The sequence below is a fragment of the Morone saxatilis genome, unplaced genomic scaffold (assembly GCF_004916995.1).
Source record: "Morone saxatilis isolate NCDOM2014 unplaced genomic scaffold, NCSU_SB_2.0 Contig8, whole genome shotgun sequence".
In the NCBI taxonomy this organism is placed as follows: domain Eukaryota; kingdom Metazoa; phylum Chordata; class Actinopteri; family Moronidae; genus Morone; species Morone saxatilis.
The window spans coordinates 3652822-3669569 of NW_023340257.1; the positions used below are offsets into that span (position 1 = coordinate 3652822).

The 16748-nt window shown below is 40.4% G+C and overlaps 3 protein-coding genes across 6 annotated transcripts in view; all 3 read right to left on the reverse strand.

Annotated features, from left to right (window-relative positions):
- The window catches only part of ubash3bb (ubiquitin associated and SH3 domain containing Bb), a 46456-nt gene extending 45435 nt beyond the window's left edge, over positions 1-1021 (reverse strand). The window contains exon 1 of one of the 2 annotated variants that reach the window (XM_035679775.1): positions 725-1021. In XM_035679775.1, coding sequence (XP_035535668.1) covers positions 725-852 — 128 coding nt within the window. In that variant the 5' untranslated portion in view covers positions 853-1021. The remainder of the gene's footprint in view (positions 1-724) is intronic. The other variant, XM_035679774.1, reaches the window with a different exon arrangement.
- A 225-nt stretch (positions 1022-1246) lies between these two features.
- gkup (glucuronokinase with putative uridyl pyrophosphorylase) lies at positions 1247-14589 on the reverse strand. The gene is made up of 23 exons (XM_035679776.1): positions 14410-14589; positions 13418-13524; positions 13263-13307; positions 13017-13170; positions 12793-12864; positions 11680-11768; positions 11426-11582; positions 10896-10973; positions 9325-9416; positions 9028-9133; positions 8844-8923; positions 8691-8759; positions 6419-6479; positions 6289-6305; positions 6131-6188; positions 5706-5798; positions 5161-5221; positions 4934-5047; positions 3750-3807; positions 3356-3424; positions 3214-3277; positions 3005-3076; positions 1247-1772 (listed from the first exon to the last, which is right to left on the reverse strand). Exons 1-23 carry the CDS (start codon positions 14464-14466, stop codon positions 1677-1679), a joined length of 1869 nt encoding a protein of 622 aa, XP_035535669.1. The 5' UTR covers positions 14467-14589; the 3' UTR covers positions 1247-1676.
- An 897-nt stretch (positions 14590-15486) lies between these two features.
- Positions 15487-16748, reverse strand: part of usf1 (upstream transcription factor 1) — an 8738-nt gene continuing 7476 nt past the window's right edge. For all 3 annotated transcript variants that reach the window (XM_035679786.1, XM_035679788.1, XM_035679787.1), the window contains one exon: positions 15487-15576. In XM_035679786.1, coding sequence (XP_035535679.1) covers positions 15487-15576 — 90 coding nt within the window. The remainder of the gene's footprint in view (positions 15577-16748) is intronic.

Consider the following 16748-nt stretch of genomic DNA (forward strand, 5'->3'; position numbering starts at 1 on the left):
AGGATAGGTCCCATTGAGATTAAATATCTCTTCTTCGAGGGAGTCCTGGCCAAGATACACACATCGACCGGGGAACAGAGTTGCACACAACAGCGGCAGCGGAACAAAATAAAGACAAGTGCTTAAAAACAGACACAACATTTATAAAACACACAAAATAACATTACATAGAATCCAAAGAACAAAAGCACAAGCCATGCGTCCATAAATATCAGTTTAAGCACCGACACCCCCTCGGCTCTGTCTCCAGGTCTTTAAACGGAGCTATGACTGATGTGGTGTCTGTTTTATTTGATGCTAGCGGTCACTTCTGTTAACTTTTATGTTGCTTTCTTGCTCATTGTGTTTCCCTCCACTCAGCTCTTCGCTTATTGACATTTGTTCCGACTCTATTCTGCTGTTTTAATGAATTAAATTTAGCTATATCACACTTTATTCGACTCTATTCTACTCTTCAGTAGTGCATGTGGGTATACAGGGAACACCAGCTAGCTGCGCACAGCGAAACCCGATGCTGGGAAACGGCCAGTGATGCTGCGTTCACTCCCATAACAAACCTTACCGCTACTCACTGCTCACACACCGGCCGTGTCCCCGCCAGGTCCCCGCCAGGTCCCCGCCGACCTCTGACATAAATGTAACGCTCCAGCCTACACACACTCTCCTTCTCTCTCTCTCTCTCACACACACACACACACACGGGTGTTTAGGTCAGGCTACTTACGCCCTTGGTCTGGGGAAGCCCATGGATAACAGCACGTCCAAGTTGGAGGCACATTTCACTGAGCCCGGCCGGTTCTGTCGGAGCCTCCGAGGGAGGATTTTACTGTAGAGGTCCTCTTTGGCAGCCATGGTCCACTGGTTCACCCTGTTCGCTACAAGCCCGATACAGTCCGCCACCAGACCTCTCCGGCTAGTCCATGAGCTACGGCTGGATCCGCATGAGTGGAGAGGTAACAGCGACTACAGAGAGGAGAGGAGCTGAGGGCTGAGCTGAGCGGCCGGGCAGGCAGAGCCCCGCTACTCCGCCCACTGGAGGAAACAGCAAATTAGATGTGCTCACTGAGTGTACAGTACAGCGGCAGTGTACAGAGCACAGTCTGTGGGGCAGTGAGGGGAAAAAGGTTTAAACAATGTGATTTTCATGTTATTTCAACTAGTTTGACTTGGTTTGTTTACCCTCAACTGTAGTAAGTGTGTGTAATATGGGTTACAAGCTACACAGCATACATGACAAAACACTAAGAACATAAAAAATGCTTTTAATTTGTGTATAAATTACATACATTATACAAATATATGAGATTGAGTCTTTACAATTGATGTAGAAAAATAATTACATAATTTTTACATTGTTATAGATGATACATTTTACACAATGGTACTAACTGAATTTGAACATCTGCATCAAAAGTGTGAAATGTGCAGATTCCCACAAAGTGAAGCAATACCTGATGTTTCACTAAACATTATTTGGCCAATCTAGTAAATTACCCCACCCTAATTCTTTTTTTATTTATGGCTTACACATAATTTCATGTAAATGATCTTTCCACTGTAGTAACAAATCCTATGAAATGACATTGGGACTCATTGAATGCCACGCTGTGCCATATCCAACCGATGGCTGTGAGTTGGCCTCGAGTAGCCTGACTGAGTCGTGGGGAGATGTGAGGTTAGTGTTGGCCGCCGACAGTGCTGGCAGATGGGTTGTATGGTGCGATGACACAGAAGACACAGCCTGCCTCCTGGAAAGCTTGCCTCATCTCCATCTAGTGGGCCAAACACACACTGCATCAGACAGTATCACACAGGGCCTTCAGGTCAGATTCACAATTTACAACTCAGAGCGGGTTCATTACTGCCAGGATCTTTTTTTTTCCTTTTTTTTTATATTTTGGGGGCTTTTTACCTTTTTTAGACAGGACAGCTTAAGATAGACAGGAAGGGGATGACATGCAGCAAAGGGTATGTCAGGGTCGAACCCATGGCTGCTGCAGCAAGGACTCAGCCCTGGCACATAGTTTACACAAGGTGAACTATAGGGCGGCCCGAGCCAGGATATTAGGTCAGACTCTAACCAAGCAAGACATAAATTAGTTAAGAAGGTTGTGGTCCTTTCAAATTCAAGGATTCAAGGTTGTTTAATTGTCATTTACAACACAGGGTTGTGTAATGAAATTCAGTGATTTGAAATGAATCAGGTGTTGACATCTTGCATTGGGCTAATATCTCTGCATAAAGCTGAGTTTCAGTTGAGTTTAATCTACAGATCTTTTTCATTTATCATGGACTCAATTTGGTCCCAGCCATGAGGCATAGCACATTGGCTTCATTTTCACAGATATTTTTATTTAACTGGTTAAACTTTTTTTCCAGATTCATCATCTGTCTGTTTTAAATTTGGCAAAACATATTTGGTTTATGGATGCAGAACAGAACACAAGTTTTGTCATCTAAATGCCAGTGTGAGTGCAAGGCTGTGTGATCATAGAGCAGATAACTTACTCTAGGTGGAAATATTCCAACTATGTGGTTGTTCTACAGCTAAATCATGACAAGAAAATTAAACTTTACAGCAGTTTTGTTTCCTGATCGTTTAGTTGAAAAGAGAACTGATTTTGTGTGTTTCAAGAGTAATCCGTAGAAGATTTGCCATAACCAAAGTATGAGGTGTTAGTGTATCTCTGAAACAGCTCTCTGCTTGGATTTAGGAGAGAAACTGAAAATGGTTTATGAAAATGTAGTCATATTTGCTGAAACTTTCACTACATCCTGACAGTAGTACACAAGACAGATAATCTGTGAAACAAGGCTCCTCCTAGTGCTCCTAATGGTATTTGTAAGAATCCACCGGGCCTGAACGAAAACAACCAATCAGACCCAAGAAAGACTTGATTGTTGAGTCTCATTCCCAGGGTGTCAAATACAGACACTGGGAATGAGACTCAACAATCAACTATCTTCAAGCCACCAACCCAAAGCGTCTTTATATCGTTCTTACCAGTCTTGCATTATCCAGACACAGACCCACCACTGCCCCCCCACTGCCTGGTAACTTCACCGATGAGCCAAACTGCAAGAAGCAGCAAAAACTTTATGAACACAAACATAAAAACACTCCTGCAGGCACACACACACACACACACACACACAGATGTTCAATAAAACATGCACTGCTCTAAGCAGGTAGAGGAGCCTCTGAGGGCCTACCTGCTTCGCCAGCTGAACCATCTTGAGATTCCCTGGGCCCAGACAGTCATCAGTGTAGACAGTCCTGTGGGGTGTGTTGTTATTTTAGCTGTGAGTGTATCTGTAACATGAATGATGCTCCACATCACAATATACTGTTTACCTCCTCAGCTCAAAGTTCTGGTCCATCAGCTGTGCCAGAGTGCCCCAGTCTCTGTTCTGCAGAGCCGTCCTGAGGGGAGAACATTTCCAGTCAGTGCTAAAGTAATTTTCAGCTCAAATGTTCTGAATTTCTGAAATCCCACCACAAACACAAAAACTAGGTTTTGTCAGCGAAGTTGCAGCAACACTTTAAATGTGGTGTTTCTTGGAACTCACAGTGCATAAACATTTTACACATTTCAGAAAGCCCAAAGCCACTTTGAGACTGTTGTGCAAAGGCTAAATGTAATTAATCTAATGGTTATTTATGTCTAGCCGATTTATTTGACTAAATCCCCTTGCTATGAATTACAGAAATTCTTGATCAACAATCCACTTGAAGTACTCAAACCGACCTGGCTTGATCAGTGAGCTCAGCAAAAGTCTTCATGGCCTCGACTACCAGAGGCTCCCCTGTGGAGAGAGAGCAACATGAAAGTAGTTCATCAAACGAACCAATGTGTTTCCAGTTTCTCCTAACAGGAACAGAAAGATGTAAATATGCACATGGGCTAGCATGTTATTTTAAAACAACTTTTTTGTATGTTTATAGAAAACTGAAATGTGTTGCTCTTTATATCAGCAGCTTTTCTGCCCAGTAAGGAATACTTTGTGGCTATAAAATGAGATTAAATACAGAACAACAAGAGTCGACAGCCATGCTAGTGGCTTTGTGATAACTGCTAATGTAGGCATGCTAACATGCTCACAAAGACAATGATGTTTAGTAGATACCACTTTACCATGTTCGCTGTCTTAGCATTGGGCTAATGGGAACGTCATTAGTTTTGAGGGTATTTGGTTATTAACCAAAGTATTGCCTATTAAATCTGAGACTAAAGGAAAAAACAAAGTTGGTACGACTCAGAGGGGAACATGCATGTCAGTTCTAAATGTACGCCCTGGAAAGCTGGGAGGGTTATCCTGGTGACGTAAGGTAAAGTATGCCATAACAATCCAGCCAATAGTTGTTGAGACATTTCATTAAAAACCACAAACGTGAACCTCGTAGTGGTGCAACAGCAAATGGAGCAAGATCACCAAAGTCAATCAAGATTTATCCTCTGAGAACCATGAACGTCTATGACCTGATGGAACTGTGACCTGCAGGTGGAGCTCTAGTAAATGTCAGGGGATCACTGATTAGGATTCATCCTATGATGGTGGATATCTAATTCATCCAATAATTGATCAGTCAGAACCTACGTCAACTTCCTCATTTCCTGTTCTTAGATATGCTATGTGCCATGCTCGTCCATGTTGAAAAGACAACCACATTTTGAAGATGGTTAAAAGATAAAAGCGACAAATACATAGTCAGATACTAAGTTAGCTAGCTAATGTTGGGTAATGCTAGATAACTAGCTAGCCAATGTAGCTCAATCGTTAGCTGGCTAGTTATCTAGTGTTTTGCTAACATTAGCTAACTTAAAATATTGATCAAACAGTAGATCCCTTTGTTTTTGCAGACATTTTGGCAGTGACCTTTGACCTTGTGAATCAACAGGAGGCTGATGTAATAGTTGATGTGAAGACGTACCGCTGAGCCAGCGCTGTCTGATGTTGCTGTGGATGCGTCCAGAGTCACTGGGGTCGCTCAGGTAAGCCAGCCAGAACGGTGGGAGCCCACTCATGTTCATAGAAACATAGTTCCCTAATAATGGGAAACACACAAACACACACACACAAACACACACACACATTAGGAATGACATTTGTATTTGTATCATCTACTTAGCATCTACAGACAGACGGTGACTTCAATACCATAGCCCTGATCCTCCATGAGCTTCTTGCTAAAATCCATGTAGACTAATCCTTCATAGACCTGCAAAGACAAAAGGGCAAACAATTCATGCTACTGCTGGTATTAAAGCTGCAGTAGGTCATTTTTATAAAAATATTTTTCTGTCATACTTGTTGAAACTTTCACTATATCCTGACAGTAGAACGTGAAACGTGAATGTGAAACAATCAGGTTCTTCTGGCTCCTCCTTGTGCTCCTAATGGTATTTGCCAGAATCCACCGGGCCTGAACGAAAACAACCAATCAGTGTCGAGAGATAGTTGATTGTTGAGTCTCATTCCCAGGGTGTCAAATACAGACACTTTGGGACTCTGGGAATGAGACTCAACAATCAACTATTATTAAGCCACCAACCCAAAGCGTCTTTATATTTTACTCACCTCTGAAGTAGTTTCAGCAAATATGACAAAAAGTTATTTTTATAAAAGTTACCTACTGCAGCTTTAACTGAAAGATAACTGACATGCTGTCAAGTACATTTGTGTAACGCTGACTTGTTACTGACCTGAACAACTCTGTCCTGCAGGCCAGCCGTAATGAAAAGTTCATCAGTCTCCACGTTGAGGATGAAGTTGGCTCGGATCGGCTTCGGGAGATCCTGGAGTGTAAAATAGAAATATATAATTAGATAAAGACATCTTTTGTCTCAGGTCGTTAGTTAAAAAGGTTTTGGTAATTACACACAAACTTTAACATATTAGTCAGGAATAGCGTCTTAAAAACACACATTTAAAAATGAAGTCTACAGTGCTGCTTTCAATGTCTAACTTCACTGGATCTGCAGGGAAATCTACTGAATTTTTAACTTTGAAACAGGAGAGGCTGATGTTTTCACCATAAATGAAGTTGTGGTTGGTTTTGATAATAGCAAATAGTGCAAGGAATGACAGACTGATGGCTTTGCTAACAAATATCTACCCCCCTCCTTACATTGTCTGTGATGTTGTAGAATTTCATAAGGCACTTGAGGGTAGCTGAGACGATGGCACTGTGGAAAGAGAAGATTGTAGTCAATTATTAAAGCGTGTAAAATGTTTTATTTAAATTTGGTCGATACTGATAGGAAATCATCAAACAGAACTATTTACCTGCTTCCAGCAAGGCCCTTCATTGAAAACGGAGACAAATCATTTCATTGTTACAGAACATTTCACATTAATTTAACTCTATAATGCTGTCCTTTATTTCTTAGAAACCAGTATCTGAATGGATCCTCACCACTTGACGAGGAATGTTGGTGTCATACTTCAGTGTGAAGTTCTGCTTTGTCAATGCAATACTGCAGTAGAAAAACACACAGCAGACACTGAATGAGCATTTGCATTGAAAGTGAGTGTCCTTAGACATACAACAAGGAGTTTTTAACTGGTTATGAAACAGTCTCAATTTAATACTCATGCCTCTATATGAGCTATATATACAAACAAGACCATCGTTGAGAAGACTATATAGTTATTCTTAATGACCCCTTGAAATCAGTGAAATAATCATCTTATGTGCTTCACTGAATCCATCTGGCTCACAACATAGCACAATATAGTTACGCTGGTGCTACAGTACATTTACTCAACTACAGTACTACAGATCAGCTTTGAGGTACTTCAGTGTGTCAATTTTCAGCTTACTTCTACTTCACTATATGTCAGAAGGAAATCTTTTTCCTGTGCTACATTTACACAAGAGCTTTAGTTACTTTACAAATTAAGATTTTTAATACGAAACACAGGATCCCCTTAAAAAAAGTGTTTGTTTACTGCAAAAAATCCCCTTCTAATCAAGTATTTTCTTGTCTAATTGTCCTCAAAGCTAATTTTCTCTAAACAGGTGAAAAACATCAAGTGCAGTAAGAATATTCCAACACTGTTAAATATTTTAATTGTATTTTTTCATTCAAATGCAGAAACAGACCTTACTAAGTGCAATAACTGATTTTATTTGGCCACTTGGGGCAGAAGAAACAACTTGTGATCATAACATTCATCTCCTATTAAGGTGATATGTTCAACCTGTTAGCAAGCAGCTGCTTATTTACACATCAAGCTGTTACACAGTAACATTATCATCCATGCAGGGTCCAGTCTGCAGTTTAATTCTCTCTAGCTTTATCAGTTGTATTGCCTTTAATTCTTTCTCATTTTTTTTATAAATGAGTTTAAAAAGTGTGAAAAAAGTGTTTGATGTCATTACTTTCAAAAGTTGGTTAGTTTAGATTAGCATAAAGACTATAAACAGGGGGAAACAGCTAGCATGGCTTTTCCAAAAGGTAACAGATTCTGGCTACCAGCAGCTGTAAAGCTCACTAATTGACTACGGCCACCCCCGAGAAGAGCCTTAGTCGACTCACAGTCGAATCTCTGCACTTTTGTTTTTCAGCTGCGTCACTGTACACAAAGCAACAGCATGGCAGGCTGTGAACTTTCACAAACCGAGTCTTAAGATGACCACAAACCACAACACTAACTGTGATGGTAGTGGAGAAGGAGGGCAGTGGGGCAGCGGCTGCTCTGACACTCTCTGCTCTGGTGTTGACTGTCAGTGAAGTTGGCTAAAACCTCTTTTGAACCAGATGGTGGTTCAACCTACTCTACCCGTTCGGCTGACAGCAGAACGGCAGCAGAGACACTCTGTGGTGCGCTGAGATTTTATATGTGAACTGTGAGCAGGACGCTTTTTACTTCTCTGACTGTGTAAATCTGATGTTTTCACATCACTGACAATTATACAGAATTATAACTTAGTAATAGGCTAAAACATCAGACCCATGTAGCTGCATTTCCATGGCTGGAACTGCTGATATAGGAGTTTAGTGTGGCGCTGAACTAAAGAAAAAAATCATACTGAACAGCCGAATCAGGAGTCAGGTACAGCCCGATAATTAACACGCTGTATCTCATTTGTTTGATCTGTACAAGTGTACATCTGGAGTATATGTAACGAAAGTCATTTCCCCCTGGGATTAATAAAGTATTTCTGATTCTGATTCCGATTCTTGGCCGGGTGTAGTGACTTCCCCCTGCTTCCAGTCTTCATGTTACGCTAACCTAACACCTATTGCCTCTAGCTTCATATTTAGCATACAGAGTGGCGTCAAACTTTTCATCTGCAGGTTCAGCTTCAATGAATAAAAATAAATTGAAATATTATGACTAATTATCACTTGTTTCAAGAAAACAAGAACTCGAACTGTCTTTATAGTACTGAAAAAAAAAGAAAATGAACTACCCAAGTGTATAATGTGGTTCGAATCAGTTAATTAATGTTGGAGATAGTTCTAACAGCATCCATGGGGATAACAGAGCCTTTGTAACTAAGTGCACTTATTAAAAAAAACATCTGGAAGTAAAGATAATAAGCTAATGCTCTTATTTGTTCTATTTGAACATAGTAAAAGATTTTATCCAGGATGTACATACACACAGTCTTAGTAATAAATCACATGAATTACATCGACAATGATTAATATATATGTTGTGTTACTCAGTTATCTCACCCTTGTTTGGAGCAGAACTGGTAGAACTTCTTACAGGTGGCCTGCAGCAGCCGCAGACCTCCCAGGTACCTGCAGTGGATGATCAATAGAATATTTTTAAAAAGCCAGAACATGACCACCTCCATCATGCATTTTAGCTCTCTGTGTACATACCCTTCTTTCCTGCTGATGCAGAACAGATCTTGCAAGCTTCCAAACTCTGTGGGGTCATTGAGCGGATGAGGGACTAAAACCTGCAGAGTCACAGAAATTCACATGACTTATGCACACCATGTCCCTGATGAAAGCGCTTTAGTTTATGAGTGTGCACAGAGAGGTGTGTGTGTGTGTGTGTTACCAAAGTCTGGCTCTCCACTAGAGTGACCTCGGCCCAGAAGTTGGAGATGGACATAGCAATGGTTTTCCCATTGAAGCCGTCTGAGGGATTCCCCATTAATCCAACCCTGTGAGTCACCACATATTTGGAAATTCTTACAGTATGTGTCGGGCTGTGTGCTTTGACATTCAAGTGCTCTTTTTGTGGGTTAAGAAGGAGAAAAGAGGCTTTTATTTGCAAGCTGGAAAAACCACTGTAATCTGAGCTCAGTTGAAAGCAACATGAGGTGAGAGCCATTCATGGTGTGCGTTTTCATACCTGGCATATGATCGGCACGTGATTGGTTTAGCGGGGTTGTCTTGTGGCTTGGTGGAGTAGTGGGTGAGCCACTTGGTGTAGTCTGACAGGCCCTGAGATGTCAAAAAGAAGTGTGTTATTGGATCAGCTGCAACAGAAAAACAGCATCCAATCCCCGTGTGAGGGCATATTATCAGTAAATATCAGCAGTAACATTAAAGACCCCCTCCAGACATGTATAATGTTTTTATCAAAAATGTTGTCAAATGGGAGTTTAAAGCGTTTTTAAAAATCCATATATATATTTTTGGGGGACAAATGAAGGGTTTTGCTGCTCGGTACTAAAAGTTGTAATGACTGCTCTCTCTTTGAGAACTGTAACAGTGTTTCAGGAAAAAGGAACTTCAGCAGTTGAGAAAAACTGTAATAAGAAATGTGCTCCCCATGAACACATAGTCAGACCCACAGACTTTAGTCTGATCTGACAGCAGATATTTTGCGCAAAAGTAGAAAACGTTAAGGACTGAGCGCTCAGTTTGCAGCTGATGTCACATTACATGATTTCTGGGTAATGAGCGCTTTCAGACTTTGAAATATTTAAGCACTTTTTCTTCCTGCCACTGTGCAGCTTTAACACACTGCAATGTGCTCTACTTTGAAAGTTAAAGGGGAACTCCAGGGAGCTGTGTGAAGTCTGATGAATGACCTCAAGTGATGTCACTTGAGTCAGCACCAGTTGAAAACTACAAGTCATTTGCATCTGTTGTCCCTGGGTTGGTAGAGAAAAGAACAACCACAGAACAGTAAATATGACTACCAGCCTAACACACCCAAATATCTGACTGAACTGTCGACAGTCAAGTTGCATTGTGGGTAATATGGGCCCCAGGTTTTGACGAGGAAGAAGAATGTCCAGAATAAAAAAGACAACGCCTCTGATTCTGCTGCATTCAGCAAAGGGCCACACTCAGTCAGCTCTACCGGGTGAATTATCCAGGTGCCCCAACCTCTCAAATTCTAATTTTTCACACAGTCATTCTTGCATCACAAATTCTATTTTCTTTGGAAACAAATATTAAAATTGTGACATTTGTTGGGGTGTCTACCAAGCAAACAGGTTTTCTTACATCTGGAGAACAAGATTTGTAGGCCAGGGAATCTCTGGAGCTCTACAGTACTTCACTATAACGCTGTTTTAACATACATTTTAAATGCATCAAAAAATTGCAACTTCTTGTGATTTGGATATTGCACTAGGCCATATTGCGATTTCAATTATCTCTACTTTCACCACACTAGTGTTGTAAAATGCCGTTATATTGTGGTCAAAGAAAAAATATTCTTTTTTTCTATTTAATGTTTTACTTACTCTTAGCAGTTTCTATTAATTTAACAAAACTTATTTTGTTATATTCTATTTTTGAGACGTCAGTAATGCACAGCGTTTTTGTATTGTCAATATATCTAAAAAAAGTGTGGTAATTTTCAGAGCTTCATCTGTCTTTGTCCATTATAATCTGTGAATTAAAAGGCGATGCTGTGTGAAAAAAACCCATAAAACCCGGCTGATGAACTGATTCAAAGATACAAACCACTTGTCCGATGAGCTGGAAGCCAGTAGGAAGCTTCATCCCAAACACATCCAGCTGCTTCTCATTAATGAGCCACTCCTGAAGAGAAAGGAGCCATAAAAGTAACTTTATTACTTAATGATAATGCACTAATGCAGTTTGGGTTTGGTCAATTAGGACTACAGATAATCTAAGTGAGTCAAAACATGACCTTAGAGTTTCACCATCCTCATGAAAAGCAAAGTCAAAGCAGAAATCACCACAAACTTATTTGGCAATCGCACCGACTAAACTGATGTCACAGCAGGGCAGCAATTAGAGTGAGCCTTCCCCATCGAACACAATAGTTTGTCTAATCATTGTTAGAATACAAGTTATACAGTAGATCTAGGATCAGTAGTTGATTTACTTCGGACAGGAAAATGGGAGTTTTAGTGAACAATCCAACACACAGGAACTTGGCCGAAGCTTCGTAAATTCATCTGGGTGTAATTCCACCTTGCATCATTTTTGCTGAAATAACACTTTGAATTGAATTAGCGCTTACAAACCCAGAATCGTCCGAAGCTCCTGTCTGTGGCTTGAGGCTGCAGGCTGAGGAAGTCAGACAGGTAGGGCAGCGTGTCTCTCTGGATGCAGTAAAACACTACGCTGGCCAGCCGGGATTCTGTCAGCCCTTCCTGCGGTTTCTCCAAGAAGCGAGTTATCCTGATTTTATAAATGATCAGATTAACATCACATCTGCACAGTAGTGATGTGTACGAAATATATGTCAGTAAAGTTCTGGAAGAAAACTTCTTCTCACCTGTGGGTGTCAGGGCATACCTCCACGATGCCCCTGGAGCTGCTTTTCTCACTCTCTTCCAGCTCATAGTATATGATCAGCTCTCCAGGCTGCAGCAAAAAGAGAAAAGGCCATTAACACAATATGTATTCGACCTGTTGGGTGCAACAAGTATTTTTGATTTTGGATGGTTTCAGATTCCTTGTGTTTGGCCAGGACTTGACTTAATTGACCCATTCGAGGTCCCGCCCCTTTTTGTTCAGTGCTCCAATAACAGTTGAGCTAGCCTCGTTCAACTTTCTTTCCTATACTTAGATATGCTATATACTACGCTGCTCTGTGTTGAAAAGACAGCCACATTTGGAGATGGTTAAAAGACAAACGCTACACATATATATAGTCACACCTAGCTAGCTAACAACTGATGAAAAATGAGCTAGCTAGTGCTTTGCTAACATTAGCTATTAGATGTAACTAGCTAGTTAACAACTGATGTAGATTAGCTAGCTAGTTAGCTAGTGTTTTGCTAACCATAGCTAACTTAAGATGTGACTATATATGTATGTCGCTTTTGTCTTTTAACCATCTTCAAAATAATGCTTACAAAAATATGCTATGTGCTAGGCTAGTCCATGTTAGAAAGACAACCACATTTTGAAGATAGTTACAAAATAAAAGCAACATAGGCCCATTAATATGTAGTCGCGTCTTAAGTTAGCTTATGTTAGCAGAATACCAGCTAACGTGCTAGCTTCATGTCGTTTTTTTAACTAGTTAGCTGACATTTTGCTTAAATTAGCTAACTTGAGATGTGACTATATGCTTTTATCTTTTAGCCATTTGTGGTTGTCTTTTCAACATAGACGAGCCTAGCACATAGAATATCTAAGTGGAAAGGAGAGCTTCCAAAAGGGTTTTCCATATTTGACAGATGAGGACCAGACACCCTATAGCTTATCTACTCATAGAGAAGCACAGTTCTGCTGTCTGCTGCTACTATCTCAGGTGATAGGGAACATATTTTAATAAATATCCTTTCCTTTTTGTTTTATGTCCACTAAAATAATGATGTGTATGTGAATGAACTGTAAGTAAAAGGTCCTGGTGCCCATTTTTTAGTGAAGTAAATCTCACCTTTGACTTGAAGAAGCGGATCACTTGAGCAATGTCAAAGTTCTGGTCTGCACACAGCATGTCTCCAGCAATCTGTTTACGTAAATGGAAAACTCCTCATCGTAAGACAGACACTCATTCAGTTCAGTTCAAACACAGTGAAATGTAACTGAGCAGATATGTGATTGGACACACAACAAACAGATGTATCAAAGTCAAAGTCAGCTTTATTGTCAATTACATACCACAATGATGTCGTCCTGGAGCTTGCGGCTGCGTATGGCCAGCTGCAGGTCAGCCACGGCCCCGAGACGGTCCTCCAACGTAGTGCTGCCGTCATTCACCACATTTTCCACCGGGAAGTCATTAGCTGTGGCCCAGCGCTCGTAGTACTTATACCTGGTCAGTAAAACAGAATAAGAATAAAGCAGGAGCAGATTAAAAGAGTGCCAAATCAACACCCACCTGGTCATCCTACAGTTAGAACTTACTTGTCTGCATTAGTGACCAGATACACCTCTGTGAACAGCTGTCGCCTGGAGAGAAATCAGAGATCCATTGAGTGATTTAGAGTCAGACACTGGATAGAACTCAGAAGATAATCAGAAATTAGGCCCCGTCATGTTTGGGCCACTTCATTACGCACATGTTGACCGTCTCCCACCAAAAGTCAAGGATCTTCTTTCCACCAGTGCCAGGAAGTAAGGCCTTTGGTACCCCAGTCAGGTGGCTGTATAAGCCTGTGTCATCATTCTGGGAGAAGACAGGTGAGAAAAAAAAGCTGGACTCAAATACATAAATCACCATACTAACAAATCACATCATCATCAGTATATGCAAGTGTAAACAAACTTTTCTACGAGATGATTTGGGATTTTTTGCTATATGTCAATAACGTAGGTGAGTCTGTGATCAAGGTCGACAACAGACCAGTGTGGGTGGTTTACTGTATAATTAATGTAATGCGTATGTCCATTCTACTGTATTACAAACCTACAAATACACACACATACAGGCTTAGATGTTTCAGTTGGTGTAAAATGTAGCTACTCGCGACATTATCTGAACCTTCAACTCGAACTCAGGATCATACGTGGACTCTCAGGTGTTCCTGGACACAACACATCCCCCCTGTTTAGGAGACAACCACACACCAAACCTAATGAAAGAAGCTAGCTCCGTTACGCTGTTTTCTTTTTTGGTACTGCCAAGTCAACCATTAGATTACCGTCAATTATTCGGCACATAAAGATAAGCCAATAATCGCCAGTCATTTTCAGAAAACCTCATCTTTCAAGAAAGAGTACCCTATCGAATTCCTGTTATTCCGCTCCAATGCTCGGTAGGGGGCAGTAGAAGCCAGTGCTAGCCAATGATAAAACTGCACTTCTATCAAAAATGCGCTATAGTTGTTGGGTCAGATGTAGGCCGGATGCAGCAGTGCATCTTCACGATTCCGTAAATGTCCTGAGTGGTGGTCTAATATGTATATACGCTTGTCGAAGGTAACGCAATCGGCAAGTGTCCGATTCTTTAAAGCAGTTCGGCGTACAGTGCAGTATGACCGCTTCACAGCCAATGCGAACTTTGCACTGCTTCAACTTATCTCCTTTGTACTGCAACATTCAAGCTACTTACCTTAATTTGTGTCTCTAAGACGGTGCCGTGGCCGGCTACCAGCAGTATGCAGATCATTGAGGAAACTTGAGTTTGTCCTGTCGTTCCTTTAAACCAATAACAGTGCAGGGGTAGAGAAATATCTACAGTAGGTGCGAGTGCTGAATTCTCCCAGCGTCAATGAAATAATGCACTTCCGCACAGCACCTTCAAAATAAAACATACTCACGACTACGTACAGTAATTCTTATATTTGAAATGAAGATAAATACAGTGCATGTAAACAGTCTGTTCTCATAACTAAGATACAATATAAAAAAACAGTTTTACATCTGTTAACCAATTTACCAACTTTAATAAACATAACTGAAAGTTTATGACGTACAGTATATTATTTGATTTTTTTATTATAAAGACATACATAGCCTACCTACAATGCAATGCTTACCAACCCCTGTTTATTTAGTTAGTTACATTGTTGCAATGCAATTATTGTCCCCGGTGAGGTTTCAAGAAACATACAAAAATACAAAGCAAAAGAACTATGAAACTGGATGACAAACGTGGTATCAACTGGTGAAAGTGATAAAAGGTGAAAACAAGTCAAAGCATGAATACAATGTTTTTCTGAGACATTAACATGAGTGCATTTGATACAGAAAAGCACAGTACTGCAGAGGTTAAGAAAAAAGAAACGGACATGAGTAGTTGGTCATGTAGAGCTTACTGTACTGGAGGTTAATGAACAATCAGAATGTTTGTGGATGAAGGCGTTCACTGAGGGCTTCGTCGAACTGATTTGACTTCTGAAACTGAAGCTGATGTCGAATTTTTTCTCTCTTTTCAGATGCATCACGTTATTATGATTGGGTATTCACCAGGCAAAGAATTTCAATTCTGTAAAAAGCTTCAAAGATAATATTCAAGGGAGTCATTTAGCAAAGAAGCTGCATTTGAATATTAATGACAATATTCAATTATTTCCTCCTGTTTCATGCACACTCGACCACTAATAAAGTATCTCAAAGCATTTCAAGTACTCTTTTGGCCCATACATGGTTGTCTTCAAATATCCACTGAACATTGGCAACAGGCTTCTCACTGCGGATCTGTGCTGGATGATCCCACAATGCCATGTTGTCGCAGGAGGTTCCTCAGGATCTGATTCTTGGACTTCCAGTCTTCCACCTGAGCAACAGCAACACAGATAATGAAGTAAGAATATAATGTCAGGAATGAGTGCTTACTAAATCACAATGAAGTGTAGAAATAGGAGGTTTAGACTTGGCTGATTATTAGCCTTTTATTAGAATGGAGTTATCCGCCATGCTTCATAAGTAACATCCTCGGTTTAAATAGACAAATCTGGGTTGACGGTAGAAGTGAAGAAACTGGCGTGACTACCAGCACAATAACACTAACGCTGAAAATATTTGCATTGAATGGCACTGAAATAAAAACTACAAGTTGTTACAGAAGGCTTGACCTCATTGCACCTGCAAATCATTGTCAGCTGCTCTAAAAATAAACTGAGGGCCAATGGGAGGCAAAATCCACAAGGCTCTGCTCCATGAAACCAATTACAGCTGCAACGATTAGTCAGTTTGTTGGGCTTTGGACACACGTGATGACATCACCTTGGATTCTCAGAAAATGCGATGGCCATTTTTCAGTTTTCAGACATTTTATCGATTAATCTATTTATCAAACGAATGAAATAGAATTAATGACATTTGAATGAATCTCCATGAAATCATCATGTTTGCATTCTGAGCGACATCGACAGACCACTCAGGGACAGCTAAAGAAGGAGAAGTGAAAGAAGCTGTCCCCCACTGGAGTGTCGCTAATCTCATATGTTGAAGATTTCTTATAAATAGCATAATAGGTCTAATTATGCTTGTTGATTCATAAACTAGCTGAGTAATCTGAGTACACAGCAGTTCCGCACCGTGAAGGTAGATACAAATGCCTCCTTTTTTTCTCAAAAGACCTTGGTTATAACCAGGAACGGCTGGTATATATGGGCTAACATCTATCACTATCTTTTACAGCATAGATGAAAAACTATTACTAAAAACCTTAGAACATATTGTTTTTAATTTTGGTGGAACCTAGAGCAGCAACAGCACCAAACAGTGACAGAAAAACCCAGGATATATGATATATCTTGGGTTTTTCCTTTGAATGGGCTTATTTTTTACAGCCCAAGCCCAGTAGAGTAAGCTTCCATTCAATTTTGGACAAACGACAAAATCGTAACTTTTGTGTTACGTGGTTTCAGCGAAAGGACTGGCTAACGGCAAGTGTAGCTAGGAATTAACTTTTCTGTTTCTCATGTTTGCTTTTTGGAGGAGACA

Excerpts from the sequence above, each read along its gene's own strand:
- gkup (XM_035679776.1), bottom strand. The coding sequence starts at position 14,466 with ATGATCTGCATACTGCTGGTAGCCGGCCACGGCACCGTCTTAGAGACA. Across the intron at positions 3,808-4,933 it reads CAGACAGCGCTGGCTCAGCG|GGGAGCCTCTGGTAGTCGAG; the intron begins GTACGTCTTCAC and ends CTCTCTCCACAG. Across the intron at positions 3,278-3,355 it reads CAGAACTTTGAGCTGAGGAG|GACTGTCTACACTGATGACT; the intron begins GTAAACAGTATA and ends CACACCCCACAG.